This window comes from Petromyzon marinus, unplaced genomic scaffold (assembly GCF_048934315.1).
Source record: "Petromyzon marinus isolate PM22_M1 ecotype Great Lakes invasive population unplaced genomic scaffold, UKy_Petmar_22M1.pri1.0 PM_G_Scaffold_131, whole genome shotgun sequence".
Classification (NCBI taxonomy): domain Eukaryota; kingdom Metazoa; phylum Chordata; class Hyperoartia; order Petromyzontiformes; family Petromyzontidae; genus Petromyzon; species Petromyzon marinus.
The window spans coordinates 97,469-115,452 of NW_027422686.1; the positions used below are offsets into that span (position 1 = coordinate 97,469).

Below are 17,984 nucleotides of genomic sequence, written 5' to 3' on the forward strand. Positions count from 1 at the left end.
TTCACAAAGGGGGCCCTAAAGATGATCCCAATAACTACCGACCTATCTCAATTTTGTCCCCATTGATGAAAATTTTTGAAAAATTATTGAACTACCAAATTAGCAGTTTCCTGTCCACCAACAATCTACTACATCTAAAACAATCTGGGTTCCGGAAAAAATACAGCACCACATCTGCTGCATTAGACTCTTTGAATTAAATTTACAATAGCCTTGATAATAAGCAGTACTGTGCCTGTCTTTTTCTTGACCTGTCCAAAGCTTTTGATACAGTTGACCACAACACCCTGCTTAGTAAACTAAGTTGCCTTGGTTTTTCCGAGAACACAGTACAATGGTTAAAAATTACCTCTTTTCTCGCACCCAAACTGTATTCACAGATGGCTGGAGGTCAAACAGTGTTAAGATAACAAAAGGGGTTCCACAGGGTTCCATCCTCGGCCCCCTCTTGTTTTCTCTTTATGTCAATGACTTGGGCACTGAACTGGATCATTCCAGGGTAAATCTTTTTGGAGATGACACGATACTGATTACTGCTGGCCGCTCTCCGGATGCCGTGATTGCTAAGCTCCAGGGTGATTTCAACAAACTACAACATCAGCTAGTTTCTCTTAAACTAGTCCTGAATACAAGAATAGGTTTTACCCTTTTAACTGGCACAAAAACTGACACCTTTATTCAAGGCATCATGTTTGCAATAACCACAACACAAGCAGTCAAAATGCAAACAAAAAAGACAACTCTGATAATAATATGCACTGTCCTTGAATTTGATTGGTCCACACCCGAGACAGCTTTTATTAGAGCCTAGTCTCCATTGGTGTTGGACCAGAAGACGCCAAAAGGCGTACAACTCAAAAACAGCGCACTATCAGAGTATTGAGGGCTCGGGGTGAGCATTAACATTATGAGACCTCCTTTGCCAGAAACAAAATATAAGAATAGGTTTTACCCTTTTAACTGGCACAAAAACTGACACCTTTATTCATAGTCCTGAATACCTCCAAAACCAAGGTGCTATGCTTCTCTCCGGGACTAAAGCAGGAAGTTATTTTTCCCCAATTATATTCCTTGAATAATTATCAAATAGAGCAAGTCAAGATCTATAAGTATCTTGGGGTCATCCTGGATTCAAAACTTAGTTTTGAAGATCACATTGATTATATTGGTAAAAAGACAAAAAATAAAATTGGTTTTCTGTATCGACACAAGCACTGCTTCCCCCCAATGTTCCGTTTGGAATTGATAAAAGCTACCATACTGCCTCTACTTGACTACTGTGACATCGTGTATAAATCAGCCCCAAGTACTGTACTGAAGAAGCTTGATTCCATCTATCACTCGGCCTTAAGATTTGCATTGAACTGCCCATATAGGACTCACCACTGTGATCTCTACATTGGGTCAAACTTAACATCTCTTAATGTTCGACGGCTTGTGCACCAGATCTTATTTATTCACGATGTACTTACAAAAAATTCCGCAGACTACCTACTGGATCTCCTCTCTGTTTCAAAGAACAAATTTGACCTCAGGTCTTCGCTCATTTACCAGCTTCACATTCCCTATTGCCGTACAAAAACTGGAGGAAGGGCCTTTGCTATTGATGCCCCCAGGGTCTGGAATGCTATTGCCAATAAACTGCAACTTGAATCACTACCTATGAGATCTTCACTCAAAACTGCTCTAGAGGAGTTGTACAACCCTAGCTGCCACTATTCAGTGGCCTAAAATATGGCTCTAGATTTTGGTGTTATAATTTATTTATGTAGTTTATTGTTAAAAATTCGGTCACAGTCCCTATGATCACTGTTACATTGGATTTATGGCTTTATTTTGGTGATTTCGAAAAGTTTTTTTTTGTTTTGGCCATGTTTTTGTTTATTCTAGTACGGAGTTAGACTGATGGCCTTAATCTTAGTTGTCTTGTGGTTGTTGTTGTTGTTATTTGACTTGCATCCCACTGGGATTTTTGCACACAGCGTTGGTGTACGGTGCTATTTCAGGAATATTTTGATATTTTTCCTGGATTTTCTGTTTGCACAGTCACATAATCACTTTAAGATGTTTTCTTGTTCATGGTTTTTGTTTGTTGCGGTTGCACCCGATTCAAGAGCCGAATGGCTCACAGGACTATACCAAATAAATGAACTATGAACTAACTATGAACTATGTCCTAGTTCGACAAAATCTACGTCAACACATAATACAAAACTACAATTCGTGTTGCAGAGAATGAACCTCCTAACGTGTAACCTTTGAGTGGTGTGCCATGTAACTGATTAATGATCCGAGTGTGCTCCTTATTTCAAAGACAATGAGTTGCTCCAGAGGGAGATGCTTCCTGAAAACACAAAAATACCCTTCTTTGGTTCTTTCCTCCAGACAGTCTCGTCCCTTCACCTGATGAAGGCCGCTTGTGTTGTGGCCGAAACGTCGTGAGAATTTTATTGTTATTTTATTTTATCAATTTATTATTTTATTCTCCTTCTACGTGACTTTACCGAAAGAACCAAAGAAGATGAATCCTTGCAGTCACGAAAGTTTTAAATCGAAAACAAAAATACCCTTTGACCTGTATCACAAGAACAATGAGTCTCACCTGAGTTAGCTGTACAGGTTACTTCCAAACACACACACACACTTTGTCCTAACATCACTTATTCAATGTTTGACCCTTATAGACAAAATGTTACATGTACGCACACAATCAGACAAGTATTAATTCTAAATTATTGACAGGCATATTAACAAAATTGAATTACTGCAGTGAAATAGACTGCATCAGGTTACATCGCATTAACAAGAAGCTATTTTAAAAATATGCACCGTCTGCTTAACAGTGTATGTACAACATACTATTGTAGTGTCATTCAGAACGAGTAGGCCGTTGCATGCTGGCGTCTGGGTCAAAATTTATCAAATTCTAAACATTGCCTACAAACTCCACAACTAAGATGCCAAATCAACCATCGCCCCCTACTGACAGGCTCTTGTCCACATGCAGGCCGGTGCAGGGCCACCACCTTGTGCCACACAGGGGCAGCTGCCACTTGGGGATGCTCTTCGAGTGTCTGAGACGAGATACAAAACTCCGAATTGCCAGAGGCGATTAAGCAAGCACCATATAAGTGGAATAATTAAATAACAAAAATCACGACGTTTCGGCCACAACACAAGTGGCCTTCATCAGGTGAAGGGACCGTGCTGTCATGATGAAGGCCACTTGTGTTGTGGCCGAAACGTCGTGATTTTTGTTATTTTATCTTTTATCTACGTGACTTTACCGAATAGAACCAAAGAGTATAGATCCTTGCAGTCACGAAAGCTTCAAATCTAGAATGGAATTATTAAAACCGAGTGAATGCTTGGGAGCTTATTGGCTCTCGCTCCTGGTTAGAGATTAACCCAACCCACAGGTCCACAAAGACTGGCTACTCTAACCATGCAGGTTGCATCTAGGAACTGAGTGTTCAACTTCACATTCTTGTCATTAAAGGCCTGTGACAAAGGTGCATCCATTGGAGCGACCAGAGTGGAGTCGGCTCCGGGAGAGGCAACCACCTTGCCCCACGCCGCTCCTCCACTTCGAGGTCTGCGGAGAACTTCGCCACCACCACCACCAGCGTGGCGATCTTCACGGCTGTGCTCACTGTGGTTTTGCTGCTCACGCAGCCGGTGGTGGAACTCCTCGGAGGATCTCGGCGTGGGGGTTCGAACATCAACGGCTCCAACGCCACCACTACCACCATAACGATAAACAACTACTCGGGACTCATGAAGGACGTCTCTCCACCGGCAGCGGTCGCCACCTGGGGACCGATGTTCACCAGCGGACACGCAGACGGACAGGAGAGGGACGGCCCAGCCTGGCCCCCCGGGATGTCCTGGCTCATGGACAGCGCGCCGACTCCTCTCCTGCAGGCTGCGGGTCAGCTGTGCAGTAGCCACAGTGAGGACATAGTGGACAGCGTGCTCCCTGCCCTAGTGCAGGCTATGGGTCAGCTGTGCAGTAGCCACAGTGAGGACATTGTGGACAGCTCGCTCCCTGCCCTACTGCAGGCTATGGGTCAGCTGTACAGTGGCTGCCAGGACAAAGTGGACAGCGTGCTCCCTGCCCTACTGCAGGCTATGGGTGAGCTGAGCGGCAGCTGCCAGGACATAGTGGACAGCGTGCTCCCTGCCCTGCTCCACGTCGTGCGTCAACTGTACAGCGGCTGCAAGGAGGCCATCGGCTCCACCGTGCCGCTGAACACCCCGCACATCGCCGTGCGTCTCCGGCGTTTCGTACGTCGCAGAGTTGAGTGAGCAACATCCATCGTCGTCGTCGTCACCATCAGCCACGGTCAATCCACTAGCGGGTAGAGACCTCCCCCGTGCCGTCGCCACCTCCCACGATGCCGCTGTGCGGTGATCCACCCAGCGCCTGACACGTGGAGCGATTTCATTGCTTCGTCTCCCCACTGGGCATCCTCTCGGATGACCCCCTCGCCGCCCATCGGCATCACTCGCCCCCTTCGCGCCCTCCACCGTCACCCTCAACTCTACTCGTGGTAAAATTTTGATTTAAAGCATTTGTGACTGCAGTAATTCATATTCTTAGCTCTTTCGGTAAAGTCACATTGAAGGGAAACAATAAAATAATAAAATATATATATAAAAATAAAAATTCTCACGACGTTTCGACACACCTGATGACGACCGTTTGTGTTATGGTCGAAACGTCGTGAGAATTTTTATTGTTTTATATATATTTTATTATTTTGTTTCCCTTCAACGTGACTTTACCGAAAGAGCTAAGAATATCCACTCACGGTGTTTTCAACAGCCTGGTTGGGCACTGGAACGGTATCCCTGACAGTTCCGGATTAAGCTCGTGCGGGTCCTGTGGCATATATTATAATGGTGCCCAAAATAAAATAAAAAAAACACAATTATTAAAACGCAAAGGTTACACATCTACCGGGTCTCCACTTGACTTTGTATTGTCTCGGAGGAAGTCCACCCACACCTCCACTTCCACAAACTGCTGGGAGTTGCCTCACTCTGCCTCAGTCAGAATTCTCCTCCTGCTTCACGTTGCCTCCATCGATGTGAAGGTCCCATTTTGGAGTTGAATCTTCATCTTCACATTTCACCTTCACTTCTTCCCTCTTCACCATCACTTCTTCACATTTCACCTTCACTTCTTCACATTTCACCATCACCTCTTCATATTTCACCTCGATACCTTTAAGTGTCCAAGCTGGGATTTTCCTCCGGTTCGTGTTTCATGAGGGATGGGCTCATTGCGGCACTTTGACTTTCACAAGCTGATTTCAGACTGCACTCCTTGTGGATCTTCTGATGCTTGTGCGTTCTCTGGTGTACTTGAAGATTTGATGAATTTGCAAATGCCTTCCCACACACACTGCACTTGAAGGGTTTCTCTCCCATGTGTGTCCTCTGGTGTATTACAAGAGCAGATGACTGTGCAAACGCCTTTCCACACACACTGCACTTGAAGGGTTTATCTCCCGTGTGTGTTCTCTGGTGTATTACAAGAGTACATGAATGTGCAAACGCCCTCCCACACACACTGCACTTGAAGGGTTTCTCTCCCGTGTGTGTTCTGTGGTGTGCTACAAGATTTGATGAACGTGCAAACGCCTTCCCACACACACTGCACCTGAAGGGTTTATCTCCCGTGTGTGTTCTCTGGTGTTCTACAAGATTAGATGAACGTGCAAACGCCTTCGCGCACACACTGCACCTGAAGGGTTTCTCTCCTGTGTGTGTCCTCTGGTGTATTACAAGAGTAGATGACTGTGCAAACGCCTTTCCACACACACTGCACTTGAAGGGTTTCTCTCCCGTGTGTGTTCTCTGGTGTACTTCAAGATTTGATGAACGTGCAAATGCCTTCCCACACACACTGCACCTGAAGGGTTTATCTCCCGTGTGTGTTCTCTGGTGTGCTACAAGAGTAGATGAATGTGCAAACGCCTTCCCACACACACTGCACTTGAAGGGTTTCTCTCCCGTGTGTTCTCTGGTGTGCTACAAGAGTAGATGAATGTGCAAACGCCTTCCCACACACACTGCACCTGAAGGGTTTCTCTCCCGTGTGAGTTCTCTCGTGCCGTGTCAAATCTCGAGTACAATCCGTGCTGTATGCACGCCGGTCGCATTGTTGCCTTGTCCTACCGAGCTGCGCTGAGTGCATTTGCTCCATCAGACCAATTCTGCGGAGGAAGCGTCAGAGGAAGTGTCAGCTGCAGACAGAAAAAAACAATATCCACACCATCTACACGTCAGTATCGATGCACAGAGGAAAGCATATATACACAGTAACACGTGACTTACACGTCTATACTTATTCATATATTCATGATATAGTGGAAAAGTGTCCCAAATTCATCACACGGGCTGTTATGGCACACACTGAGAGGGCAAATGGTCATAAACATGCCTGGAAGCCCTCGAATCTTCAAAATGAATGTTCACCCAAAACTCCGAGCACACAATTTCGGCTGTCTGGCGACAAAAGGAATATTTATGAGAGCTAAATTCAGCTGACATAGCAAAGGGTGTTGAAAACAATACTATTTGTGTTAGGCAGAAATGCATAAATTAACGTTCAATCGCAACTTAGAGGTGTGAATCCAGGCTCAGATGTCCTTAAATGCTGGGATGAACAGTTCCGACTTCAGCTGAATGTGTGTGCTGTGTTAACTTCCTGTTTCCATTCATATAAAGAGTTCCAGAGGAAAACAAAAGTAAACTATTGTTACGCTATAACCTCCGTGTTCAACAGAGTGAATAGACTTTACTGCAAACACAAACTGTACACTGTCACTGGGTAAACAGGCGGTGGCGTGTCTAGAATCACGCCTGGCCACCTTCATCTGCTTGGCATTAATTCTTCCTCACTCCACCAAGAAATTAATTGAGGATTAACGAACATAGCCGAGGCTAACTGGAGTTTGCGTGTCTCTCTCCGTGGTGAGATGTTAACTACCTCACCTGGTATACAGGAAGTCGTGGGTTCGATCCCGACCCTGACGCCTGCTGTATATTTGGAGTTTGCGCGTCTCTCCGTTTAGCGTCTTTGACCGATAGACATTGACACACGTATTCTTGTTGATTTCGGTAAAGTTACGTAGATAGAAAATAACAATAACAGATAATACAATTACATTAAATAAAGACTTGTGTTGCGATCAAAACGACGTGAGTTTTTTGTTTTATTTACAATTTTATTTAATTCATTTTTATTATGTTATTTTTATTGTATTTTCTATCTACGTGACTTTACCGAAAGAACCAAGAATATTAATTCCTACAGTCACCAAAGTTTTAAGTCAAAACATTCACACACGTTGACAAAGCCTCACCTTGTGTTGTTGTGGGCAGGTCGCTTCTGATAACAAGAGCGGTATAGCAGCTCAAGCGGACTTGGCCTGGTGAAAAAGAAAATAAAAACTGCGTGAATATTGACAATAAAACAAAGTTACAAAGTGGCGAGCCGGGTGAAGACAAATTAAACTTAAGCGAGATAATTAAAGTGAATGCAATCAGGCGAGGGCAGGAGGCAAGGCCCCGCGTGGCTAGGCCCCGCGTTGTAAAGTTCCAACCTGGACATCGATTCCCATGCTCGCTGCTACTCAACTGACATCCCTACGAGAGAGAGCGAGGCTCTACCTTGGTAAACAACAACAACCAAAACCACCATGAGAATTTCTCACCTCGGATTTCTGTGCAAGCGTGGATCGGCAGCCTCCTGTTACCTCGCGACGTAACGCGGGTAAGCAGGTAACATGACGTCACTTCCGGGGTAAGAGACACGCCCCTCCCAAAATGAGCAGCTCTGAAACTGAATAAATTATGTTAATGAGGCCAGCCCATATGTGGAGGGATGGGGGCGCGGCTACGTTATGTTAATGAACCGCCAGTCACTGGGCGTACCTTTGCCCAAATAAGGATTGCCACTGGATTGATATCGGCAGTGACCCAAGCGGAGGTGACGTCACGCTCGAGAGCGCCGTGGACGGGGTTGGGGGAGTGTGAATACCTTGGTGACATGACGTCACTAGCGAGGTACACCTCCCCCTGGCGTTTCACGCCGATGAAGTAATGCTGAGTGGTGACGTCACAGAACGGGGTTGGAGTTTAAGTTGATTTAGATTCATTTTCATTGCTCCCTCCCTTGGGTGCGTGGGCTCAGCTACAACAAAGTGGACATTATTGTGTATACACTGCGTGTCTGTGTGTACACTGTGTATACTGTGTGTGTGTGTACACTGTGTGTGTACACTATGTGTGTGTGTACACTGTGTGTGTACACTATGTCTGTGTGTACACTGTATGTGTACACTGTGTGTGTACACTGTGTGTGTACTGTGTGTACATTGTGTGTGTACTGTGTGTGTACACTGTGTGTACACTGTGTGTACACTGTGTGTGTACACTGTGTGTGTGTACACTGTGTGTGCAAGCCAACTGTGGACCGGTTTTGGTGGACAATGTCTCAACAGCAGTGGGGCTTGCTTCAAGCCATGGTTGAGAACATCCAGACGTTAATCAGCTAGGAGCATTTATAGTCCGAGTTCGACAAAATCTACGTCAACACGTAAGACAAAATTATAATTCGTGTTGCAGAGAATGTATCTCCTCTACGTGTAACTTTAAGGTGGTATGTCTTGTGACTGATGAATGATCCGAGTGTGCTTCCTATGTAAAGACAATGAGTTGCTCCAGATACTTCATTAAACACAAAAGTACCGTTTGACCTGTATCACAAGAACAACGGGTCTCACCTGAGTTATCTGTACAGGTTGCTTCCAAAACACACACACACACTTTGTCCTAACATCACTTATTCAATGTTTGACCCTTATAAATAAAATGTTGCATGTACACACAAAATCAGATAAGCGTTCAATCGAAATTAACAGGAATTTTAACAAACTTTAATTACTGCAGTGAAATATACTGCATCAGATAACATCTGATTAAGAAGCTATTGAAAAAAAAAGAATATGCACCGTCTGCTTAACAGTGGATGTAAAACATACTATTGTGTCATTCAAAACGAGTAGGCCATTGCATGCTGGCGAATTCTAAACATTAGCGACAAATTACATAACTGAGATGAAACATCAACCATCGCCCCCTACTGACAGCCTCTTGTTCACATACTCTTTGGTTCTTTCAGTAAAGTCACGTAGGTAGAACAAATAATAATATATCACGACGTTTCGATCGTAACACAAGCGGTCGTCCTCAGGCGGAAAAAAATAATAAATGCAGGCCGGTGCAGGGCCACCACCCTGTGCCACACAGGGGCAACTGCTACTTGGGGATGCTCTTCGAGTGTTTCAGATGAGGTACGATACAAAACTCGGAGTTGCCGAGGCGATTAAGCAAGCACCGTGTAAAAGCAATTATCATGAGAACATCGTGAATGCTTGGGAGCTTATTGTCTCTTGCTCCTGGTCAGAGATCTCCCCAACCCACAGGTCCACAAAGACTAGCCGCTCGCTCTTACTCTGCAGGTTGAACCTAGGACCTGAGTGTTCAACGTCGCATTCTTTTCGTTAAAGGCCGGTGACAAAGGTGCATCTATTGTAACAACATTGTCTCATGCTTACACATCTACCGGGTCTCCATTTAACTTTGTATTGTCTAGTAAGTCCACCCACACCTCCACTTCCACAAACTGCTGGGAGTTGCCTCGCTCTGCCTCACAGTCAGAATTCTCCTCCTGCTTCACGTTGCCTCCATCGATGTGAAGGTCCCATTTTGGAGTTGAATCTTCATCTTCACATTTCACCTTCACTTCTTCGCTCTTCACCATCACTTCTTCACATTTCACCTAGATACCTTTAAAACTGTCCAAGCTGGGATTTTCCTCCGGTTCTTGTTTCATGAGGGATGGGCTCATTGCGGCACTTTGACTTTCACAAGCTGATTTCAGACTCCACTCCTTGTGGATCTTCTGATGCTTCTGTGTTCTCTGGTGTACTTGAAGGTTTGATGAATTTGCAAACATCTGCCTGCACAGAGTACACTTGAAGGGTTTCTCTCCCGTGTGTGTTCTCTGGTGTGTTACAAGAGCAACCGACTGTGAAAATGCCTTCACACACACACTGCACTTGAAGGGTTTCTCTCCCGTGTGAGTTCTCTGGTGTGCTACAAGAGCAGATGACTGCGCAAATGCCTTCCCACACACACTGCACTTGAAGGGTTTCTCTCCCGTGTGTGTTCTCTGGTGTTCTACAAGAGCAGATGACCCTGCAAATGCCTTCCCACACACACTGCACTTGAAGGGTTTCTCTCCCGTGTGAGTTCTCTGGTGTGCTACAAGAGTAGATGACTGTGAAAATGCCTTCACACACACACTGCACTTGAAGGGTTTCTCTCCCGTGTGAGTTCTCTGGTGTGCTACAAGAGTAGATGACTGTGAAAATGCCTTCCCACACACAGTGCACTTGAAGGGTTTCTCTCCTGTGTGTGTTCTCTGGTGTGTTTTAAGAACTGATGGCCATGAAAATGCCTTGTCACACACAGTGCACTTGAAAGGTTTCTCTCCCGTGTGTATTCTCTGGTGTGTTTTAAGAGCAAATGAATCTGAAAATGCCTTCCCCCACACACTGTACTCGAAGGGTTTCTCTCCCGTGTGTGTTCTCTGGTGTTTTTTAAGAGTCGATGAATCTGAAAATGCCTTCCCACACACACTGCATTTGAAGGGTTTCTCTCCCGTGTGTGTTCTCTGGTGTGTTTTAAGAGCAGATGAATTTGAAAATGTCTTCACACACACACTGCACTTGAAGGGTTTCTCTCCTGTGCGAGTTATCTGGTGCTGTGTCAAATTTCCAGTCCGATCCGTGCTGTATGCACGCTGGTCGCAATGTTGACTTGTCGTACCGAGCTGCTGTGCTGACTGCCTTTGCTCCATCAGACCAGCGTCAGCTGCAGACAGAAAATAAGAATATCCACACCATCTACACGTCAGTATCGAGGCACAGAGGAATGCATATATACAGTCACATGTGACTTACACGTCTATACTTATTAATATATTCATGAAGTAGTGAAAAAGTTTCCCAAATTCATCACAGGGCTGTTATGGCACACAATGAGAGGGCAAATGGTTATAAATATGCTTGGAAGCCCTTGCATCTTCAAAATGAATGTTAACTCAAAACTCCGAGCACACAATATCGGCTGTCTGGCTACAAAAGGAATATTTATGAGAGCTAAATTCAGCTGACATAGCAAAGGGTGTTGAAAACAATACCATTTGTGTTATGCATAAATTAATGTTCAATCGCAACTTAGAGGTGTGAATCCAGGCTCAGATGTCCTTAAACGCTGGGATGAACAGCTCCGACTTCAGCTGCATGTGTGTGCTATGTTAACTTCCTGTTTCCATTCTTATAAATAGTTCCAGACGAAAACAAAATTAAACTACTGTTGTGATATAACCTCCGTGTTCAACAGAGTTAATAGACGTTACTGCAAACACAAACTGTACACTGTCAATGGGTAAACAGGCGGTGGCGTGTCTAGAATCACGCCTGGCCACCTTCATCTGCTCGGCATGAATGCTTTCTCACTCCACCAAGTAATTAATCGAGGATCAACGAACATAGCCGAGGCTAACTGGAGTTTGCGTGTCTCTCTCCGTGGCGAGATGTTAACTACCTCACCTGGTACACAGGAAGTCGTGGGTTCAATCCCGACCCTGACGCCTGCTGTATATTTGGAGTTTGCGCGTCTCTCCGTTTAGCGTCTTTGACCGATAGACATTGACACACGTATTCTTGTTTTTTTCAGTAAAGTTACGTAGATAGAAAATAACAATAATTGATAATACAATTACATTAAATAAAGACCACTTGTGTTGCGATCAAAACGACGTGAGTTTTTTTGCTTTATTTACATTCATTTTCATTGTTATTTTTATTTAATTTTCTATCTACGTGACTTTACCGAAAGAACCAAGAATATGAATTCCTGCAGTCACCAAAGTTTTAAGTAAAAACATTCACACACGTTGACAAAGCCTCACCTTGTGTTGTTGTGGGCAGGTTGCTTCTGATGACAAGAGCGGTATAGCAGCTTAAGCGGGCTTGGCCTGCTAACAAAAGAACGAAAATAAAAACTGCGTGAATATTTACAATAAAACAAAGTTACAAAGTGGCGAGCCGGGTGAAGACAAATTAAACTTAAGCGAGATAATTAAAGTAAACGCAATCAGGCGAGGGCAGGAGGCAAGGCCCCGCGTGGCTAGGCCCCGCGTTGTAAAGTTCCAACCTGGACATCGATTCCCATGCTCGCTGCTACTCAACTGACATCCCTACAAGAGAGAGAGAGGCTCTACCTTGGTAAACAACAACCACCACAACCATGAGAATTTCTCACCTCGGATTTCAGTGCAAGCGCGGATCAGCAGCCTCCTGTTACCTCGCTACGTCACGTGGGTAAGCTGGTGACATGACGTCACTTCCGGGTTAAGAAACACGCCCCTCCCACAATGAGCGGCTGTAACTGAATAAATTATGTTAATGAGTCCGGCCCATATGTCGAGGGATGGGGCGTGGCTGCTGAACCCGTCGCAATAAACTCTCGACGGTTTAAACTAATACATTATGTTAATGTACCGCCAGTCACTGGGCGTAGCTTTGCCCAAATAAGGATTGGCACTGGATTGATATCGGCAGTGACCCAAGCGGAGGTGACGTCACGCTCAAGGGCGCAGTGGACGGGGGTTGGGGGAGTGTGAATACCTTGGTGACATGGCGTCACTAGCGAGGTACACCTCCCGCTGGCACTTCATGAGGTCATGGGGATGGAGTTTAAGTTGATTCAGATTCATTTTCCATTGCCCCCTCCCATGAGTGCGTGAACTCAGCAACAACAACGTGGACATGATTGTGTATACGTACACACTGTGTACACTTTGAGGCCACGTGAAGCATCAAAGGCTCGCTGGAAGGAGGAAGTCGCGTGACAGACTCAGCAGTTGCGATGGGTTAACCGACGGATGGCTATCGATTAGAAATCACATATCCCCGAGTCTCACCTGTGAGTGGCACCGCCTCACGCTGTTGTGGATCCCCACGTGGCTCGGAGCCTCAAAAGCTCCGTGACTCCTGGGTGGTGATACAAAGACAAAGATCCCCCGTGTAGCCTTAACAGACTGTTGGGGCAAGTGCTGTTAGCAAGTATCAGCTCCACCTATGAAGGCCGGCGCGGCACGCAAAGGGAATGGGTGGCCAGCACCGTGCCCGACCGCCTTTGTCTCCCCAGTAGCGATGCTTGCACACCGCACCGGGTACTCACTTGAGGCTGAGTCGACCTAGGGGAGGCCCAGAACCGGTTCAAATAATCGTCACTGGGTGTTGGCTGTGGGCGGGAATCAAACTCGGGTCGTTATGTTCGTAGAGCAGCGCACTAACCGCTAGACTACCGCCACACACGTTACACACACACACGCACAGTACACACACACACGCACAGTGCACACACAGTACACACACACGCACAGTACACACGCACGCACACAACAACCGCCATTCGCCACTAAGTGGCGGTGACGTCACCATGACGCTTGTGCCAGGCTATGTGCACCCTGAGGCCACGTGAAGTGTCGAACGCCCGCTGGCAGGTCACGGGGCAGACCCAGGTGCCACGGGTCGACTGACTGAGATGACTGGCTGATGCACCACCTGTGCCCCCTACTGTGCCAACCTGCTGTGCTTTAGCCACCCGGCGCTCCGCTCGTTGTTCTGAGCGTCGCTCCTCCGCCCTCCGTTGTTGTTGGAGGGCGACTACCTCCAACTGCCCAATAGCGTCCTTCACGAGCCTCCTCCACAGAGGCAGATCTTGACACCGCTTGTACCAGTCATCGGCAAGTCCACTCAGCTCCACGTCCTCCTGTACCACATCACTCCATCTCTTCTCTAGCCCGTGCCGCGCCCGCTTAGCCCCCTCAATCCGGCCAAACAAAAGCTGTTTCGGCATGCGGTGGCTGGGCATGCGGGCTACATGACCCAGCCATCGCAGCCTTGCCCGCCGGAGGAGCTCACCGATGGGACCCTGCCCAGATCTTTCAAGGATTTGTGAGCTCCTCACACAATCCAGTCTGGTTAAACCCAGGATGGATCGTAGGCAGGCCAGCCTAAATGTTTCTAACCGGCGAAGATGCTTCATTAAGAGGGTCCACGTTTCGCAAGCGTAGAGAAGGGAGGGAATGACCGTGGCCGAGAAGACCTGAAGCTTAGTGCGGAGCGACAGACCAGGTAGCTTCCACACAGCGTTACGCAACCGATGAAAAGATATTGCCGCTCGACTGATTCGGAGTGAGACCTCTGCTGTTAAACCAGAACCGGTCATGAGCACACTGCCAAAGTATGGGAAACTCTCCACTCTCTCCACAACTGCCCTATCACCAATTGGGAGTTATGGGGGTCGAGTGTCCGATGGTACAAAATACCCAGGCAGGTGCTTAGTTTTGGTGGGGCTGATGGTAAGGCCCCACCTCTTAGTGGCACGCTCCAGTCTCAGCAGCAGCGTCTCCAACTCCTCCTCTGACTGAGCAGCTATTACCAAATCATCAGCATACATAACGTAGTTGAGCAATAGGGAGCCATCCCTTGACCGCACCCGGGCATCGATCAGCCTCCCAATATATCTGTACCATATGGAGATTCCCCCGGTACAGCTATTGAAGGCTTCACAAACTACATGGTCAAAATAGATGTTAAATAATGTGGGAGCCAGAGGACATCCCTGTCGCACCCCAAGGTGTACAGGGAATGGCTCTGACTCCCGGCCACGTAGTTTTACCCGGGCCCGCTCACCATCATGAAGGTCCTTAATGATCGTGAGCAGAGGGTCAGGTACTCCAAAAGCACGAAGAACGACCCAGAGCCCAGGCGTACTGATGGTATCATAGGCCTTGACCAGGTCAATAAAGCAGAGATGTAGGTCTTGTTGGAATTCCCTACACCTCTGCTGTAGCAGACGGACAGAAAATATGCCATCTGTGCAGGACCGCCCTTTCCTGAAACCGCATTGGGGCTCCGCAAGCCTCTCCTCAGCGTGCCTGGCAAGGCGATGCTGAATAATCCTTGCCAGGACCTTTCCCGGCACACTGAGGATTGAGATGCCCCTGTAGTTGTTACAGTCTCTGCGGTCCCCCTTCTTAAAAAGGGGGACCACCAGGGCATCCTTCCAATCCTGCGGAACCCGTCCAGTGGTCCAGACTGTTGTTATGATGTCATATAGGGCAGTCTGTGCACAAACGCCACCCTCCCTCAGCATTTCGCTTGGGAGATCATCTCTGCCCGCTGCCTTTCCTGGTCTCAGACTCCGGATCGCCTTCAGTACTTCCTCAACAGATGGCACCTCAGCCAGCCACTCACAGGGGGTGACTTCTTCCAATATGAGGCACCGCAGCCTCAGCAGGGTCATCCTCACTTTGTGCCACGATGTTTTCCTGGCTGAGGGATTTTCCCTCCCCCAGGACCTCACAGAAATGCTCAGCAAATCTGCAAACCTGTTCCTGGGGGTCGGAGATTGGATCACCGTTTTTTCCCCTAATGATGGTAATAGGTGTGGCGCTGCAGGTTACTTTTTTGATGGAGTTAAATAGAGATTTGTGATCACGGGCCACTGAGGCAGACTCTATCTCCTCAGCAACCCGCGACCACCACCCATCCTTGCAGCGCCTCACGGCTCTCCGAACCTCCGAGCGAAGGCTGCGGTAAGCCTCCTCATTCTCTGACGTGGGATTCTGTAGCCGATGGCAGTGGGCCTGTCGCTTTTTCTCAACCATCCTGAACACCTCCTCTGTCAGCCAGGGTCTCTGGGGAGGTCTGGACCGCGTACCCAAAGCAGCCATTACAGCTGCATGAGTCACAGTCCTAAACCTCGCCCATTTACCCTCGACATCAGGAGGAGTCGGGGACGATGCCAATCCCAGCCGCAAGCGATGATGAAATTCTCGCTTGCAACTTTCATCAGATAACTGAGACCAGGCCACTTCAGGTCGGAATGGGGTCCTGGGTGTACACCCACCACCGGAGTGGAAGAATGGCAGGCGCATCTTACAGATGACTAGTCGATGGTCAGAGGGCAGATCAGCTCCACGGTAGGTCCTGGTGTCAAGGACATGGGCTCGCATCCGCTGGTCCGTCACTATGTAGTCCAGCAGATGTTCTTGCTTGGACCCGGCATGCATCCATGATGTTGTGTGGATGCGCCGATGCCGGAACAGCGTGTTGGTAATTACAAGCCCATGGGCTGCACAAAAATCTAGCAGCCTCCTACCGTTGTTATTGAGCTGATCTGGCCCATGCCCTCCAATCACTCCAGACCAGGTGCCAGTATCATGACCAACTCGGGCATTAAAGTCACAGACACAACAGACACAACACACACAGAGACACACACAGAGACACACACAGAGACACACAACACACACAGACACACACACACTGAGACACGCACACAGAGACAGACACAACACAAATGTCTCCCCGTGTAGTCTCCCTGACGGGCTGCGCGAGGCTTACACACACAGAGACACACACACAGAGACACACACAGAGACACACCCACACACAGAGACACACACACAGAGACACACACACAGACAGACACAACACAAATGTCTCCCCGTGTAGTCTCCCTGACGGGCTGCGCGAGGCTTACACACACAGAGACACACACACAGAGACACACACAGAGACACACCCACACACAGAGACACACACACAGAGACACACACACACAGAGACACACACACACAGAGACTCACACAGATACACACAGACACACACACAGACACACACAGACAGACACAACACAAATGTCTCCCCGTGTAGTCTCCCTGACGGGCTGCGTGAGGCTTACACACACAGAGACACACACATAGAGACACACACAGAGACACACCCACACACAGAGACACACACACAGAGACACACACACAGAGACACACACAGAGGTACACCCACACACAGAGACACACACACACAGAGACACACACACACAGAGACACACACACACAGAGACTCACACAGATACACACAGACACACACACAACAACAACAACAACAACCGCCATTCGCCACTAAGTGGCGGTGACGTCACCACGACGCTTGTGCCAGGCTATGTGCACCCTGAGGCCACGTGAAGTGTCGAACGCCCGCTGGCAGGAGGTCACGGGGCAGACCCAGGTGCCACGGGTCGACTGACTGAGATGACTGGCTGATGCACCACCTGTGCCCCCTACTGTGCCAACCTGCTGTGCTTTAGCCACCCGGCGCTCCGCTCGCTGTTGTGAGCGTCGCTCCTCCGCCCTCCGTTGTTGTTGGAGGGCGACTGCCTCCAACTGCCCAGTAGCATCCTTCACGAGCCTCCTCCACAGAGGCCGATCTTGACACCGCTGGTACCAGTCATCGGCAAGTCCACTCAGCTCCACGTCCTCCTGTACCACATCACTCCATCTCTTCTCTAGCCCGTGCCGCGCCCGCTTAGCCCCCTCAATCCGGCCAAACAAAAGCTGTTTCGGCATGCGGTGGCTGGGCATGCGGGCTACATGACCCAGCCATCGCAGCCTTGCCTGCCGGAGGAGCTCACCGATGGGACCCTGCCCAGATCTTTCAAGGATTTGTGAGCTCCTCACACAATCCAGTCTGGTTAAACCCAGGATGGATCGTAGGCAGGCCAGCCTAAATGTTTCTAACCGGCGAAGATGTTCCATTAGGGGGGTCCACGTTTCGCAAGCGTAGAGAAGGGAGGGAATGACCGTGGCCGAGAAGACCTGAAGCTTAGTGCGGAGCGACAGACCAGGTAGCTTCCACACAGCGTTACGCAACCGATGAAAAGATATTGCCGCTCGACTGATTCGGAGTGAGACCTCTGCTGTTAAACTGGTGCCAGTCATAAGCACACTGCCCAGGTATGGGAAACTCTCCACTCTCTCCACA

The 17,984-nt window shown here is 48.0% G+C and overlaps 1 protein-coding gene across 1 annotated transcript; it reads right to left on the reverse strand.

Moving 5' to 3' along the window:
* Positions 1-4,070: 4,070 nt before the first annotated feature.
* On the reverse strand, positions 4,071-13,285 carry LOC142909680 (uncharacterized). The gene is made up of 5 exons (XM_076059800.1): positions 13,070-13,285; positions 12,056-12,124; positions 10,044-10,953; positions 5,458-5,998; positions 4,071-4,085 (listed from the first exon to the last, which is right to left on the reverse strand). The coding sequence occupies exons 3-5, from the start codon at positions 10,937-10,939 to the stop codon at positions 4,071-4,073; spliced, it is 1,452 nt and encodes a 483-aa protein (XP_075915915.1). The 5' UTR covers positions 10,940-10,953; positions 12,056-12,124; positions 13,070-13,285.
* Between the last annotated feature and the right edge of the window lie 4,699 nt (positions 13,286-17,984).